Source organism: Triticum aestivum, chromosome 7A, assembly GCF_018294505.1.
Source record: "Triticum aestivum cultivar Chinese Spring chromosome 7A, IWGSC CS RefSeq v2.1, whole genome shotgun sequence".
In the NCBI taxonomy this organism is placed as follows: Eukaryota; Viridiplantae; Streptophyta; class Magnoliopsida; order Poales; family Poaceae; genus Triticum; species Triticum aestivum.
In genome coordinates, this window is record NC_057812.1 from 149,794,160 (window position 1) to 149,811,740 (window position 17,581).

At 43.4% G+C, this 17,581-nt stretch overlaps 1 protein-coding gene across 1 annotated transcript; it reads left to right on the plus strand.

Moving 5' to 3' along the window:
• Nucleotides 1-951: 951 nt before the first annotated feature.
• On the plus strand, nucleotides 952-2,629 carry LOC123151174 (NAC domain-containing protein 20-like). The gene is made up of 2 exons (XM_044570919.1): nucleotides 952-1,554; nucleotides 1,668-2,629. The coding sequence occupies exons 1-2, from the start codon at nucleotides 1,051-1,053 to the stop codon at nucleotides 2,211-2,213; spliced, it is 1,050 nt and encodes a 349-aa protein (XP_044426854.1). The 5' UTR covers nucleotides 952-1,050; the 3' UTR covers nucleotides 2,214-2,629.
• Nucleotides 2,630-17,581: the final 14,952 nt, after the last annotated feature.

The following is a 17,581-nucleotide window of genomic DNA, read 5'->3' on the forward strand; positions in this document are numbered from 1 at the left end:
ATCTACAACACCGAGTACTTAGTACAGCTATATTTCATAAAATATCTCATGAGACTAACTTGGTCTTCTAGATGTCAATATATTTTTTATATAAACTTGGTTAAACTTAAACAATATTGACTTGAAACAAACTCAAAACTTTAATTATTTTGAAACGGAGGTAGTATTATCTTTGTTGATGCTAAATGATACATGTGTCAATTGTTTGCAGATGGAAGGGGATGAGAGTTTTCTCCACAGGTTAAGCTTCGATGTCTCAGCACGAGTGCTCGCAATATAGACATTTGAAAAGTGGTCATTAATTAGGATTACAGCCGTTGCAATTATAAACTATTTGAATTATTGTTGAAATGGTAGTTACAAAATAATATTATAATATATGAGAGAGAACATAGACAATCTATGCGAGCTACACCGGTACACGACAGATCATGAAGTGGGTAAATCTGAGCAACTGAGGCTATATATAGTATATGAATGCATAGGCTAGAATATGAAAACTAACCGACTTTACCTACATATCTTGTATATAAATATGAATTCATATGGTGGAAGCATACATATGACACATGGAAAACAACATATGTTTGCTTTGCATCGCAAAGCCAAACGTTAGCAATAGGGTGGAGCATAGCATGATCAGTAGATATGAATACATTAACAAGAACGAGAACAAACCAAAAGTGTTCAATTTGGCATGTCATGGCTTGGAGTTCATGAAACGTAGCACCTGTCACCACCTGGGCATGCCGCCCACAGCAAGATAAGTAGCACACAGTTGTAAAGTATAGCCAACTATCTCTATCTATCTAGCTAGCTCACATCCGTCCATCCATCCATCCATTGCCAGTAAGAACAAATAAACAAAGCCTAGAAAATGCCAAGGCTTCTCTCGCAAGTGTCTTGCCGGTGCACGCATTAGCTCCTATTTAGGCACCTCACTCTCATATCTCTAGATATCACTGAATTCCTTCCATAGATACACACATATCCATTGTTGTCCCCAATATTTGTTCCACCTCAGCACCCATTTCCCACAAAGCCTTCGCCATGGCAGACCACCTTCAAGTTCAACATCATCAACAACAACTGAATCTGCCACCAGGGTTCAGGTTTCAACCGACGGACATGGAGATCATCACCTTCTACTTGGTCCCCAAGGTGCTGAAGAAAGTCTTCGACACCACGGTGGTCAAGGAGGTGGACCTGAACAAATGTGAGCCATGGGATCTCCTAAATAAGGTAAACATGGGGGAGAAGGGGCGATACTTCTTCTCCCAGAAGGGTCTCAAGTACTCCACCGGGATACGGACCAACCGGGCCACGAAGGCCGGTTATTGGAAGGCCACCGGAAAGGACAAGGAGATCATCCACCCACCGACCATGAGTATCATCGGCATGAAGAAGACGCTCGTATTCTACAAGGGAAGGGCCCCCAAGGGGGAGAAGACAAACTGGATCATGCACGAGTACAGACTCAAGAGCGGTAAGCAACCCACACCCGGCCTGCCTGCTGACATCGCCAAAGCCACCACCATTAATGCATCTTCCAAGGTATTTTTAAACATTAACTATTAGTACTCATGACTCATGAATATGCATGTACATACATATCTAGCTACCGACCGTTGTTGATTTGCACTAATTTAGTTTATCTATGTTGGTAGGGGGAGTATGTGGTTTGTAGAATCTTCCATAAAAGCACTGGGCTGAAGAAGGTGATGATGCCATCATCTGACATGTCCATTCCCATGTCCATGGGGGAAGAGAAACAACAGAGCTTTCTCAAATCTAGTACATTGATTCCTCTCATGGACTATGACATGTTGTCTTCATTGGCACCACCGCCTCCGTTGCCTGAAACTTCTTTGTACCAGATGCATACCTTCGAGGCCGGATCGTTTGCGATGGGCCGTGCGGTACTTCCGATGATGAACAACCATGACTTTGGTAAGCACTACCAACAAATGATGGCCTCACCACAGTCATCGATGTCATCCTACAACCACCACCAGCAACAACAGATGATGGAGATGAGTGTAGACCAGGGCTTCATGGTTGGAGTCGATCCTGGGTATGGTTCATCGTCCATAGTGTCTCACGAGGACGTTGTGACCTGGTTGAGCAACAACAACCAGGGTAACGGTGGCATAGCAACCTCCGGCGAGATCTTGTCAATGAACATGGGCATAGATGGCATGTGGAAGTATTGACGATCATATGACTCGCGAGAACATATACATGTGTGCATGCATAAAATAATCATCCACCAGAAGATCGGTTGATATATACCAACATCTGTATTGGTTTGCGCCGCATTTCATTTTTCAGCATGATCACAAGAGAGTTTGTATGCATTGTCTTGCTTGGCATGCCTCTCTTGTGCTAGTATTGTCTGTATGTGTACTACCATGTGTATGCACCACCCGCCAGTGTATACCTAGCTACATTTCCATGTTGTAGAATACCTATCAGTGTGTACATCAAGCATGTTTTTATCGTCTGTGGAATAAACTATTTTGTTTAATTATGAATATTTTCCTAGATGTATTATTGTGGATTTGATTACATATGTATAATTATTTGGAAACAAATTTTGGGCATGCACTAATAAAGAGAGATTCCCATCCACCCTACGAACTCTTACTTCCACTTTAATTTTTTAAATGCATTGGTTAATTTATTTTAGAAACTGAATGTGCATGTCCATTTATCCCCTATTGGTTTAGTTGATAAATGACAAATCCATCCCGTAAGTGCTAAAAGCGTAATAGTGTAGTGATTTGTGATGGTGGAGTTGCAACGAAATGTAAATAGCAATAAGTAAAAGAGTGTGATGTCTACTACGCAAATTTTATTCTTGTACACTTTCTTGGGCCTCCAAGTGTAGAGTTTTGTAGGACAGCAACAAATTTCCTGCAAGTGGATGACCTAAGGTTTATCAGTCCGTGGGAGGTGTAGCATGAAGATGGTCTCTCTCAAACAACCCTGCAGTAAAATACAAGAAATCTCTTGTGTCCCCAATACACCAAATAAAATGGTAAATTATATAGGTCCACTAATTCAGCGACAAGATGATGATACAAGTGTAGTATGGATAGTAGATATAGGTTTTTGTAATCCAAAAAATAAAAAACAACAAGGTAGCAAGTGATACAGAGCACAAACGGTATTGCAATGCTTAGAGACAATGCCTAGGGTTCATACTTGTGGCACCCCAGCTCAGAGAAACCGGAACGCCCCGTATTCCAGCTCAGAGATCCAGGAGAAGTCTTCTGGAATACGGCACTGCTTAGCATAGAACAAACTAGCTTTCTATTATTACACAAATATGAATACAAGGTCTCTGACATTACAAGGAATAACATCGGCACTGCGACACTATGCCATCCTCAGTTGCTCTATGCAAGCAGCAGAACAACTCGAAGCCAGCGGAAAAACAAAACTTCTAGTAGCGGAACAGGGACGATGGTGATGAACTCCACTCCGCAGGGACTCTGGCTGGAATGCTTATCCTAGCTCCCACGAACGGAAACCACGACAAGCAATCAAGCAATCACGGCATGACCTGCAAACTGGCATGACACGCCAGGTCAGTACATTGAATGTACTTGCAAGCTCACAATAACCAAAAGCATTCAAGACAAACAATAGCATGGCAATTACCGATTAAGCAGGAATTTATCATGAGATTATCATAATAACATGGCATGAACCACATGAACATGATACAGCTGGAATAATATGAGCATGGCATGAACATATATATCTGATGATACTAACATGCAACATGACGACACTATATGCACCATTTATTCTGCTCGATTACCTCGTAACCATCACAGGCATCACTTACCAACCTCGGACATCACACGATCATCTCAGGATCAAATCAATCTTGGTATAAACAATACCATAGTAATCATTAAATGACCACAAGGAGCTTGATCTTTACCCACGATTCTCGCACAACATCACGCATATCCAACATCTCGGTCTCCTCGATACCACGGTGATCATCTCATGATCACGAACGGAACCACTCTTGGCTCAACGGTTTACCTCGTAACCAAATAGTGATCATTCAAGGATCACAAACGGAACCACTCTGGGCTCAACGGGTTACCTCTTAACCAAACGGTGGTCATTCAAGGATCACATAACCAACTTATCTCATCATCAAACCGTGGTTGTTATTAAGCACATTATTATTATTACTGTTGACTCACAGTGTGACCGACACGAACTGGGCCCTTATCCGCGGGCACGGCTATCGATAGATTTAATATACACTCTGTAGAGGTTTATGTGCAAGGGAAAAAATGTCATTTTCACAGTGTCTAACCATAGTGAAAATGGAACCAACAGAACGGGCTCGACGAGACAAAGAAGTGGGCTTTAGATTCACCTAATTTGGAGTTAGGATCAAAAAGATATAGAGGTTTTCTGTTAGGGACCTATCTATAAAGAAATCATCCCAAACAGGCCCTTAATGGGAAAAACAGAACGCGCCTTTCTGGGAATACGCTTCCCTGCAGAGGAAGTGTCTTTTCGCCCGATGAAGAAGTTGAATACGTTTTCGTTAAGCAAAGACGTACTCTCTGGAGTACACCTCCACTTAACCACGTCAGCGGGCCGGCCCAGTCAGCGCGGAGAGGCTGATAGGAGGGCCCCAGGGGCGTGGTCATCGTTGTCATCATCTCGCCCACGCTCGCCCGTGCTCCAGCGGGAGGTCACCGGTGCGGGAGCTTGTACGGCCAGCTCCGGCCATCGCTGGCGGTGCCCGACCCACCAGAATGAGCTGCACAGAGAGGCGCACCCGACTGGGGCAGTATGCTCATTGGAGAACACGGAGACGAGCGGGGCCGCGACCACGGCGGACGGCGGCTTCAGACGTCGATGGAACTCATGGCCAATGCCCACCCCAGAAAAAAGCAAAGAGTTGTGGAGGCTTATGGTGCTCCAGGTGGTCTACTGGAGGTGGAAGAAGGACGATAAGAGCTTGGGTTGGCGCTAATTTGGGAGGAGGTCACCGGCGGCAATGGCGACCGTGGGGGTCGGGGGGAGGCTCTGGTGCTCGAGGAAGTGACTAGGGAGATCTAGAGAAGGGAGGAGAGGAGGCTGATGTGCTCGGGAGGCTGCAGGGAGGGCTATATATAGCCGGGCAAGGGAGGTCGAGCTCGAGTGTCGCTGCGGGGATTGGGCCAACGCTCTGGCGATGGCCAGCGATCACGGGGAGGCGCGGGATCGCGGCGAAGGGGGAGCGGATGAGCCATAGTGGTACACAGTGTAGGAGGGGCTGAGGGTGCAGAGGGGAAACAACCACGGCTCCATTAGTGCTCGGTCGGCCATAGTGCGCCCGTGGGCGCGCAGCGAAGAACGCTAATGGAGGGGCTTATGGAGGGGGAAGTGGCTCTAGGAGGACGACGACGATGCGAGGAACCCGCTAGACAGGCCCGTGCTCTCTGAGACGCCGAGCAGAGAAGGGGCCCGAGAAAGAAGACGCCCTGGACGCGGCCGGTGCGTGCCAAAACGGTGGTCACCGCGTGCACTGGTGCACACAATGCCACGAGCTATGGCAAAAGATGTCTAGGGGTTAGTCCTTCCAGGGGAGGTTTCAACTGCGGTGGTAGCTCGGTGAAAATCGCTTTGGTTAAATGGTAATCCACCTCTGAAGTTTACTGCAGTAAACTTGAACGTGCACTAGTGATCAACACTAACTTGGTTGGGTCCAAAAAGTTTGTCTGGGTGATTAGATTATGAAGGACTATAATCCTAGAGATTTTGAGGATAACTGGATCAAGATTTAATGTATCTGCTTTGCAACTGCCAAATCTGGTCAAAATACTAAATTAGGATGATGCACTCACATCAAGAATCAACTTGAGCTGAAATTTGTCAAGTCTTAGTGATTTGGCCATACTAAGATGCTGTAAAAATTTCATACTAATTGGACAAACCAAAGTGGTACTTGCTTCACAAACATCTCCTTTGGACAGAAACTTGCAAAAATTCTAGAGGAGTATTGGCTTGATGAATTGGTCCCATATTTGGTGGAGAGAGGTTATTGGGGTAGGATCATGATCTGGTAATTTATCAGGATTTTTTAAGCAATATAAATTATACTTGCTTCATAACCGGAAAACATTAACAGAAGCAAAGATTTGATCATGTGCTCACATAGATGATTGGATGGGGCAGAAATTTGTATGACTGTCATAATATGAGCACATGAAGGAGTGTGCAAAATTTCAACTCATTTGGATAATCATAGATAGCACTTCCTTCACAAAGGCTTCCCTCGGAAAGGAACTTTGAAAAATCACTAAGGAACTTTGGCATGGCAAATAAAGTTGAATTTTGGCACATGTCAATTATTTGGACAGGAAAAGATGTCCAAAACGTTTGGGGTCAAATGGGCAAAGATAAATAGCACTTGCTTCACAATGTGCCATTTAGGACGAAATAGGAAATGAATTTATTGAGCGTGATGAGAAACATGACCAATGAAATATTTTACCATATTTTAGGAAGATTTGGACCAAAAAAATTATAAGAATTATTTGGGGATTTTTGGATGTGTAGAAATATAGGTTACTTCACAACCTAGGGCAGATAGGGTTTTTCCTTTAATAGAAAAAAAGGAATATTTCCTAGAAAAAGATTTTAGGGTTTGGTTAAGGAGTGAAGTGACATGATCTTGGTAAGGTTTTGAGGATCATGAGTCACTTGGGAGAGGAAAAGAAGGTGATTTCCCAGGTGGCAAGGCCACAGAACCACTCCAAAAAGGAAAACAGAGCAAAAACCAATTAAATTAAAAGAAAAAGAAAAGGGCCAAAAACCATGTTATTACAAACCTTCCCTCCTTAAAGAAATCTCGTCCTCGAGATTTGGTTTCTCAGGGAACAAGTATGACTTTAGGACACTGTTTCCAACTCGGGTATCCTTTTTCCTTTCTTTATTGTCCCCCCAAGAATTTCATATGATTTTCTTCCCTTGCTCTAGGGTGGTTTGCTTCACCCTTCCCTAAATCCTAACAGGTCTTTGCTCATATACCAATTTATTTTTACTAACGTTGATTCTCCATACCTATGGTGATATCCAATGGATCTGAGCATAAATTTTCTTTTGGTCATGAAAACCCTTTTTACTTCTGTCATGGGGTTGCTTCAAATAAATGCACGCCTTCTGGTTTCAATAAATGCTAAGAATTTATCATGGCCATCTTTTGATGGGATCTGACTGCTCATAGGTGGTACTGATTTATTTTGATTTACCCCTTTGGCTCGAGCATGAGATAGGTACCAATGATTCGACCGCCTTTTGTTAGGAGCAATATAACGGTGTATGGAGTTATAGCTGTGTCATATACCTCAAATATTTACACCTTGAAACTAGCCCGACAGGGGGCTAATGGAAAATTGCTTTTTCCTGATAGACTGACCATGTACTTGATTATGTTAGTGAGTATACCGGGTCTGAACTGATTGTTCGGCTTTTGACTTTCTCATTTTCTCGGTATAACCATTTGGATTTTCCACACTAACCATTCCAAGCGGGTCAGCGAGATATGTAATTCTTGTAAAACAGAGTAGGCCTGTGAGGGTATGCCTTTGTGGATCCACATGGAATTACGGCCTCCGGCTGATTTGGGTATCCGAACCCTGATGGTCGTGCAAAAATCATCATACCTTTGTTGTTTGTTTGACCTTTTAACGGTCATGATTTTCTTTGTTGGGATACCTTATTGAAATAACTTGGCCACACATGTCCTTGATTCTTCGTATGACCATGGACGTGATTACTGCAATATTTTCAATATTATTCCTTGTGCCTATTTTTTGACCTGGGTCCGCACCCATATGACATATAATTGGGACTTGTAGTGGTACAGAGCTCATTGTTGAGGCCAATCATACAAGGAGGTGACAAGGTTTTAGGACATCTCCTTGTTAGTTGTGGGAATATTGACCTTGACGACCATTTTCAAGACTGCTGATTCTGTGATGTCATCCCCAGATCTTGTCAATTCTTGTAATTCATGGGATGTATCTCTGCTTATTTTCCTTTGCCTGAGTCGTGAGGTTGTGGGATCCTCACTTTCCTTAGGTATATCTGCTAGATCCTTGCCGCAATCTCGTATGAGTAAATAATATGACTAGGGATACATGCTCACCATATATAAGAATCACATGCAACCAAACACTGGCTTTCTGAAGAATACACATGCCCTGACGAATTTGTGCTTTCGACAAAAGGTTGCGAGTATGATTCTTGTGCGGTACTTCCATACATTGGTAAATCATCATATACCCTCTAAGGCTGGTGTATTAGTATGATACTGACACAGACTGAATGGCTTACAAGAGAAGCCATCCGAGTAGCTTGCTGAGGAAGACTTGTTAACTTCTGCTCGAATCTTTTGTCTGGGTATCGTGCAAAGAATGCTCTATAGGTTACACATGAAACTTGGTCTGATTATTGTGCTGGAGAAGCCTGAGTTCCGTACTTGAGAAGCTTCTCCTCGTGTTTGCTTGTTGAGAAAAATTCATTTTCGTCTGTTAGAAGCTTTTACCGCGGTATCTTGCTGAGAAAGATCGGGTATCTTGCACCGGAAATTGTTCACATATCATGTTGAGGAATATTGAGGAGCCTTGCATCACAAAGTTCTTCTGATAATGTGTGGAAGAAGACTGAGTTTCTTACATCCCAAGCTTCATACTAATATGTAGACTGAAATCTACACACATGCCCAGAATATTCTGTGGCTAATTGTTTGCATGAGAAAATTTGTTTGACTGTCTGCCTTGAGCATATCACATTTTGACTTTATTTTGGATGATAACATATTTCTAGCATCATGCATTGCTGAGCCAAAATTTTGTATATGATCCATGCATTTTTTGATTGAAAATGTACCGCTGATCTTGTACCTGACTTGTCTTGCTGCTGACTTGATCATTACTGCTATGAGGATTTTGTACTGATGTAGACTTGAGTTATCAGTATTGTTGTGAGGAGTGCATACTAATACAAAATTAATTATCAGCCTCAAAATCAGATATTCCCCATTTCACTGCTGTCGGCTGAGAATTCCATTCGGATTAGCTGATTTTCCAAATATCTGAATTCCTTGCTCATTCTTCGGGTCCGGTGTCGGTTGATGAGCAACTCTTTATAGAGGGGAAATAATGTAACACTGGGGCCAAAAAAGAAAGAAGCAAAAGAAAACTCAACTAAACAAAAGCACACAACAACAATCAATTCACACACAATCAATGTCACATGGTACTGCTAGTCACACAATATGTAGGCCTACTTAAGCACACAAATCTCGCAGGATCTCCGGTTGTACGATCTAGCATGCTGTGACAGTGTGCACGAGGAGGAATGAATGTGTGGGAAATTGGTGTAAATAGCACTACACCAAGTGCTAGCTTACCCAGGTAGCAACCTGGATTAGCTCGGAGGCGAGGACACACTCGGTAATATGCAAGGTCGCAACCACATTATTATCAAGCGGACAGAAAAGAAAACTAGAATTGTGTGACTAGCAGTAGTGCATCCGAACAAAAAAGAAAACTAGTAGGTGGCATCAATTCACACACAAAAAAGAAAGAAGCAAAAGAAAACTTAACTAAAAAAAAGCACACAACAACTAGGTCGCAACCACATTATTATCAAGCGGACAGAAAAGATCCGTACTCGTCCAAGATATAGGATAGTGGGTAAAAACTGAGGCTGTTGACATTGCCCTTTCTTGATAACTAAGATCATTAAGGGTTTCCAACATGACAAAATGAAGAGTGATTCAGGATAGAAGCATGTCCATCACCGAAAACTGAAGAATAAGCAAGAAAAAAAAACTAGAGAAATGCAACGGCTGAGCTATAGTGCATCCGAACCGATGCCACCTACAATCACCAGGTAAACCGTTAGCAACGAATACTAGGTCTATCTGCATGATATGCAACAAACAAATGCAGCAACCAAATGCAATAAACAAGCCGGACTTTAAACTACTGATTTCTACCGGTTTCTACCGCTCGCGCTGACTAGGGCGTCCTACAGCCAGACCTCCTCTGATACCAAGCGTTGTGGCACCCCGGCTCAGATAAACTAGAACACCCCATATCCAGCCCAGAGATCAAGGAGAAGTCTTCTGGAATACGTCACTGCTTAGCACAGAACAAACCAACTTTCTATTATTACACGAATATGAATAAAAGGTCTCTGATATTACAAGGAAAAACATCGGCATGACGACACTATGCCATCCTCAGTTGCTCTATGCAAGTAGCAGAACAACTCGAAGCCAGCGGAAAAACAAAACTTCTAGTAGCGGAACAGGGACGATGGTGATGAACTCCACTCCGTAGGGACTCTGGCTGGAACGCTTATCCTAGATCCCATGAACAGAAACCACAACAAGCAATCAAGCAATCACGGCATGACCTACAAACTGGCATGACACGCCAGGTCAATACATTAAATGTACTTGCAAGCTCACAATAACCAGAAGCATTCAAGACAAACAACAGCATGGAAATTACGATTAAGCAGGAATTTATCATGACATTATCAGAATAACATGGCATGAACCACATGAACATGATACAGTTGGAACAATATGAGCATGGCATGAACATATATATCTGATGATACTAGCATGCAACATGATGACACTATATGAACCATTTATTCTGCTCGGGTACCTCATAACCATCACAGGCATCACTTACCAACCTCGGACATCACACGATCATCTCAGGATCAAATCAAGCTTCGTATAAACAATATCGTAGTAATCATTAAATGACCACAAGGAGGTTGATCTTTACCCATGATTCTCGCACAACATCACGAATATCCAACAACTCTGTCTCCTCGATACCACGGTGATCATCTCATGATCATGAACGGAACCACTCTTGGTTCAGGGTTACCTCCTAACCAAACGGTGATCATCCATGGATTACAAACGGAACCACTCTGGGCTCAACGGGTTACCTCGTAACCAAACGGTGATCATTCACGGATCACATAACCAACTTATCTCATCATCGAACCATGGTTGTTATTAAGCACATTATTATTATTACTGTTGACTCACAGTGTGACCGACACGATTGGGCCCTTATCCACGGGCACGGCTATCAATAGATTTAATATACACTCTGCAGAGGTTAGCACACTGTACCCACACCACGGAACCCATGGCCTCGCGCTCCCATTCTGGTGGACCAACGGCATTCCAACAATACCGATCTACTGCCATGACACTCTCCCGACCACTCCGACCAATTCCCCTTTGGGCTAGGACATGGGTGGCCCCGTGCCTACCAAAGGCACCAAAGGCCACCATCGTGGCAAAACGGCCACCATCGTGGCAAAACAGTCCCAAATGGGGACAAGGATCCATACAACAACAACGGGCACACAAAGCTTATGTCTGCCTACCTGATTAGGGTAGCGCGCACCCATAACCTTCCCTCGTTGGAGGCACCGACGAGAGGCATGACAATAGACCCAGTTAGGACCTTCCCATAAAGGCAAGCGTGGTTGCACTGGTCAGTTCGATATGGTGGCACCATGACTCAGCCAACAATTGTTCAAGTTCAAATTAATCCGGTTAAACTTGAATGCAATATGCCGAGCCATGGTAAAATAAGATGATGCAATTACAATGCATGAGCATGATATCAACATAAGCATAGGGTGCAACATAACTATCCACCATATCAACAATGAATCATCTCCAACTGAGCATGGCATAATGACGAGCATGAATATCACAAGTACAACACTACTCATATCATAACATGACCACTAGCATCGACCATAAATACCATGCAAGAACTCATCAATAACATTACCGAGTAAACACTTAACCAACTAACAGCAAAGGAACTATGCATATTACAGGTACTCAGTAATAGACGGCAGTCATGCCTCGAAGAACATGACCAACCCAACATGTATTACTACGAAGCATGGCCAATATGAAAGTAATACTAGCAGGTAGAACATGATAACAGAGTGCTAGAAACAGAGCATGAAAGTAATCATCGAACCACAAGCATAGCCGAAACAACGATAGCAGTAGCAAAACAAACATACAGTTATTAAAGATTCAAGTTGAAAACCAATGCTACTACATGGCTATCATGAAAATGGTGGTTGTGCCTTGCCTGGGGATGAAGAAGGCGCCGGGGAGAAGTGCGCTGAAGCCGCGGAAAGATTTGCCGGAAACAGTTCTCTCTCGGAGGGGCTGCTTACATGCAGGGGGAAAAAGGTAATTTTCACAGTGTCAAACCATAGTGAAAATGAAACCAACAGAACGGTCTCGACGAGACGAATAAGTGGGCTTTGGATTCACCTGATTTGGAGTTAGGATCAAAAATATACAGAGGTTTTTCTGCCAGGGACCTATATGTAAAGAAATCATCCCACACAGGCCCTTAACAGGAAAAACAGAACGCGCCTTTCTGGGAATATGCTTCCCTATGGAGGAAGCGTATTTTCGCCCAATGCAGAAGGTGAATATGTTTTCGTTAAGCGAAGACGTACTCTCTGGAGTACACCTCCACTTAAGCACGTCAGCGGGCCAGCCCGGTCAGCGCGGACAGGCCGACAGGCGGGGCACAGGGGCGTGGTCATCATTGTCGTCATCTCGCCCGCGCTCGCCCGTGGTCCAGTGGGAGGTCGCCGGCGCGGGAGCTCGTCCGGCCAGCTCTAGCCATCGCTGGCGGCGCCCGACCCACAAGAATGAGCTGCGCGGAAAGGCGCACCCAACTGGGGCAGTACGCTCGCTGGAGAACTCAGAGACGAGTGGGGCCGCGACCACGGCGGACGGCGACTTCGGACGTCAGCGAAAATCATGGCCAACAACCACCCTAGAAGAAAGTGAAGAGTTATGGAGGCTCAAGGTCCTCCAGGTGGTCTACTGGAGGTGGAAGAAGGACGAGAAGAGTTCGAGTTGGCGATGATTTGGGAGGAGGTCGCCGGTGGCAATGGCGGCCGTGGGGGTCGGGGACAGGCTCTGGTGCTTGGGAAAGTGACTGGGGAGGTCTAGAGGAGGGAGGAGAGGAGGCTGATGAGCTAGGGAGGCCGCGGGGAGGGCTATATATAGCCGGGCGAGGGAGGTCGAGCTCGGGTGTCGCCGCGGGGAGGCGCGGGATCGCGACGAAGGGGGAGCGGACGAGCGACAGTGTTACACAGTGCAGGAGGGGCCAAGGGCGTAGAGGGGAAACGGCCACGACGCCATTAGTGCTCGGTCGGCCACAGTGCGCCCGTGGGCGCGCGGCGATGAACACTGATGGAGGGGCTTACGGAGGGGGAAGTGGCTCCAGGAGGATGGCAACGGCGCGGGAAACCTGCTGGACAGGCCCGTGCTCGCTGAGACGCCAGGCAGAGAAGTGGCCCGAGCAAGAAGACGCTCTGGACGCGGTCGGTGCGTGCCAAAACGGTGGTCATCGCGTGCACTGGTGCACATAGTGCCACGAGCTATGCGAAAAGATGTCTGGGGGTTAGTCCTTCCTGGGGAGGTTTCAACTGCGGTGGTAGCTGATATGTCCATTTTGCATCATGCTTTTATATCGATATTTATTGCATTATGGGCTGTAATTTCACTTTATGTCACAATACTTATGGTTATTCCCTCTTATTTTACAAGGTTTACATAAGGAGGGAGAATGCCGGCAGCTGGAATTCTGGGCTGGAAAAGGAGCAAATATTAGAGACCTATTCTGCGCAACTCCAAAAGTCCTGAAACTCCACGGAACATCTTAAAACAAATAAAGAAAAATCCTCGCCAAAGATGAAGGCCAGGGGGCCCACACCCTGCTCACGAGGCCCCTGGTGGGCCCCCTGGTGGCTCTCCAATGCCCATCTTCTCCTATATGAAGTCTTTTGATGAGAAAAAAATAAGAGAAACTTTTCGGGACGAGACTCCGCTGCCACGAGGCGGAACCTTGGCGGATCCAATCTAGAGCTCCGGCAGAGCTGTTCTGCCAGGGATACTTCCCTCCGGGAGGGGGAAATCATCACCATCGTCATCACCAACGCTCCTCTCATCGGGAGAGGGCAATCTCCATCTACATCTTCACCAGCACCATCTCATCTCCAAACCCTAGTTCATATCTTGTATCCAATTCTTGTCTCAAAGTCCGGGATTGGTGCTAGTAGGTTGCTAGTAGTGTTGATTACTCCTTGTAGTTGATGCTAGTTGGTTTATTTGGTGGAAGATCATATGTTCAGATCCTATATGCATATTATTACCCCTCTGATTATGAACATGAATATGCTTTTTGAGTAATTACGTTCGTTCCTGAGGACAAGGGAGAAGTCTTGCTATGAGTAGTCATGTGAATTTGGTATTTGTTTGATATTTTGATAAGATGTATGTTGTCTAGCCTCTAGTGGTGTTATGTGAACGTCGACTACATAACACTTCACCATTATTTGGGCCTAGAGGAAGGCACTGGGAAGTAATAAGTAGATGATGGGTTGCTAGAGTGACAGAAGCTTAAACCCTAGTTTATGTGTTTCTTCGTAAGGGGCTGATTTGGATCCATATGTTTCATGCTATGGTTAGGTTTACCTTAATACTTTTGTTGTAGTTGCGGATGCTTGCAATAGAGGTTAATCATAAGTGGGATGTTTGTTCAAGTAAGAACAGCACCCAAGCACCGGTCCACCCACATATCAAATTATCAAAGTATCGAACGCGAATCATATGAATGTGATGAAAACTAGCTTGACGATATTCCCATGTGTCCTCTGGAGCGCTTTTCCTATTATAAGAGTTTGTTCTGGCTTGTCCTTTGCTACAAAAGGATTGGGCCATCTTTCTGCACTTTATTTACTTTTGTTACTTGTTGCTCGTTACAATTATCCTATCACAAAACTATCTGTTACCACTTATTTCAGTACTTGCAGAGAATACCTTGCTGAAAACCGCTTATCATTTCCTTCTGCTCCTCGTAGGATTCGACACTCTTACTTATCAAAAGGACTATGGTAGATCCCCTATACTTGTGGGTCATCAAGACTCTTTTCTGGCGCCGTTGCCGGGGAGTGTAGCGCCTTTGGTAGGTGGAATTTGGTAAGGAAAAATTTATATAGTGTGCTGAAATTTACTGTCACTTGCTACTATGGAAAGTAATTCTCTGAGGGGCTTGTTCGAGGTATCTTCACCCTGTCTAGTAGAGCAAAGAGTTGCTCCTCAACCTACTGAACCTATTGAAAACGAAACTCCTTTTGAATTTCCTTTGGGTATGATGGAAAAACTGCTAGCTAACCCTTTTACAGGAGATGGAACAAAGCATCCTGATGAGCACTTAATATATGTGAATGAAGTTTGTGGATTATTTAAGCTTGCAGGTGTACCCGATGATGTTGCTAAGAAGAAGGTCTTCCCTTTATCTTTGAAGGGAGACGCATTGATATGGTATAGGCTATGTGATGATATGAGATCATGGGACTATAAAAGATTGAAGTTGGAATTTCATCAAAAGTATTATCCTATGCATCTTATTCATCGTGATCGCAATTATATATATAATTTCTGGCCTTGCGAAGGAGAAAGCGTCGCTCAAGCTTGGGGGAGGCTTAAATCAATGTTGTATTCATGCCCCAATCATGAGCTCTCAAGAGAAATGATTATTCAAAAATTTTATGCTCGGCTTTCTGTAAACAATCGCACCATGCTCGATACTTCTTGTGCTGGCTCTTTTATGATGAAGACTATTGAATTTAAATGGAATTTATTGGATAGAATTAAACGCAACTCTGAATATTGGGACCTCGATGAAGGTAAAGAGTCAGGTATGACACCTATGTTTGATTGTGTTAAATATTTTATGGATACCGATATTTTCCGTAAGTTTAGCACTAAATATGGACTTGACTCTGAGAGTAGCTTTTTTCTGTGAATCTTTTGCTACTTATGTTGACCTCCCTAAGGAGAAGTGGTTTAAATATCATCCTCCCATAGAAGTAAAAGTAGTTGCACCTATTAAAGTTGAAGAAAAGACTGTCACTTATAATGATCCTACTGTTCCTACTTCTTATGTTGAGAAACCACCTTTCCCTGTTAGAATAAAGGATCATGCTAAAGCTTCAACTGTTGGTCGTAAAAGCAATATTAGAACTTATACACCTCCTGAGCAAGTTAAAGTAGAACCTAATATTGCTATTGTTAAAGATCTCTTGTTTGATAATATTGATGGGCATGTTATTCAGTTCGAAGGTGAAACTGCTAGAATTGCTAAACCTTGTGCTAAAGATAAACATAGACCTGTGGTAGGCGTGCCTGTTATTTCTGTTAAAATAGGATATCATTGTTATCATGGCTTATGTGATATGGGTGCAAGTGCTAGTGTTATACCGCATACTTTATACGAAGAAGTTAAGAATGAAATTGCACCTGCTGAGCTAGAAGATATTGATGTCACAATTAAACTTGCCAATAGAGATACTATTTCACCAATTGGAATTGTTAGAGATGTTGAAGTCTTGTGTGGGAAAACTAAATATCCTGCTGATTTTCTTGTTCTTGGTTCCCCACAAGATAGCTTTTGTCCCATTATATTTGGTAGACCCTTCTTAAATACTGTCAATGCTACCATAGATTGCATAAAGAATGTTGTTACTATTGGCTTGGATGATATGGTTCATGATTTTAATTTCTATAAATTTAGTAAACAACATCGTGAGGAAGAATTACCTAGTAAGGATGAAATTATTGGTCTTGCTTCTATTGCCGTACCTCCTAGTGATCCTTTAGAACACTATTTGCTAGACCATGAAAATGATATGTTCATGAATGAAAGAAGGGAAATAGATGAAGTAGTCTTTAAACAGGAACCTATTCTGCAACATAATTTGCCTGTTGAAATTTTAGGGGATCCTCCTCCACCCAAGGGTGATCCCGTGTTTGAGCTCAAACCATTGCCTGATAATCTTAAATATGCTTATCTTGATGAAAAGAAGATATATCCTGTTATTATTAGCGCTAACCTTTCAGAGCATGAAGAAGAAAGATTATTGAAAACTCTGAAGAAGCATCGTGTTGCTATTGGATATACTCTTGATGATCTTAAGGGCATTAGTCCCAATCTATGTCAACATAAAATAAATTTGGAAGCAGATGCCAAACCAGTTCATGATCCTCAACGACGTCTGAATCCTAAAATGAAAGAAGTGGTAAGAAAAGAAATACTAAAGCTTCTGGAGGCAGGTATAATCTATCCCATTGCTGATAGTGAGTGGGTAAGTCCTGCCCATTGTGTCTCTAAGAAGGGAGGTATTACTGTTGTTCCTAATGATAAAGATGAATTGACTCCACAAAGAATTATCACAGGTTATAGGATGGTAATTGATTTCCGCAAATTAAATAAAGCTACTAAGAAAGATCATTACCCCTTACCTTTTATTGATCAAATGCTAGAAAGATTATGCAAACATACACACTATTGCTTTCTAGATGGTTATTCTGGTTTCTCTCAAATACCTGTGTCGGCTAGAGATCAATCAAAGACTACTTTTACATTCCCTTTTGGTACTTTTTCTTATAGAC

Excerpts from the sequence above, each read along its gene's own strand:
- LOC123151174 (XM_044570919.1), top strand. The coding sequence starts at position 1,051 with ATGGCAGACCACCTTCAAGTTCAACATCATCAACAACAACTGAATCTG. Across the intron at positions 1,555-1,667 it reads CCATTAATGCATCTTCCAAG|GGGGAGTATGTGGTTTGTAG; the intron begins GTATTTTTAAAC and ends CTATGTTGGTAG.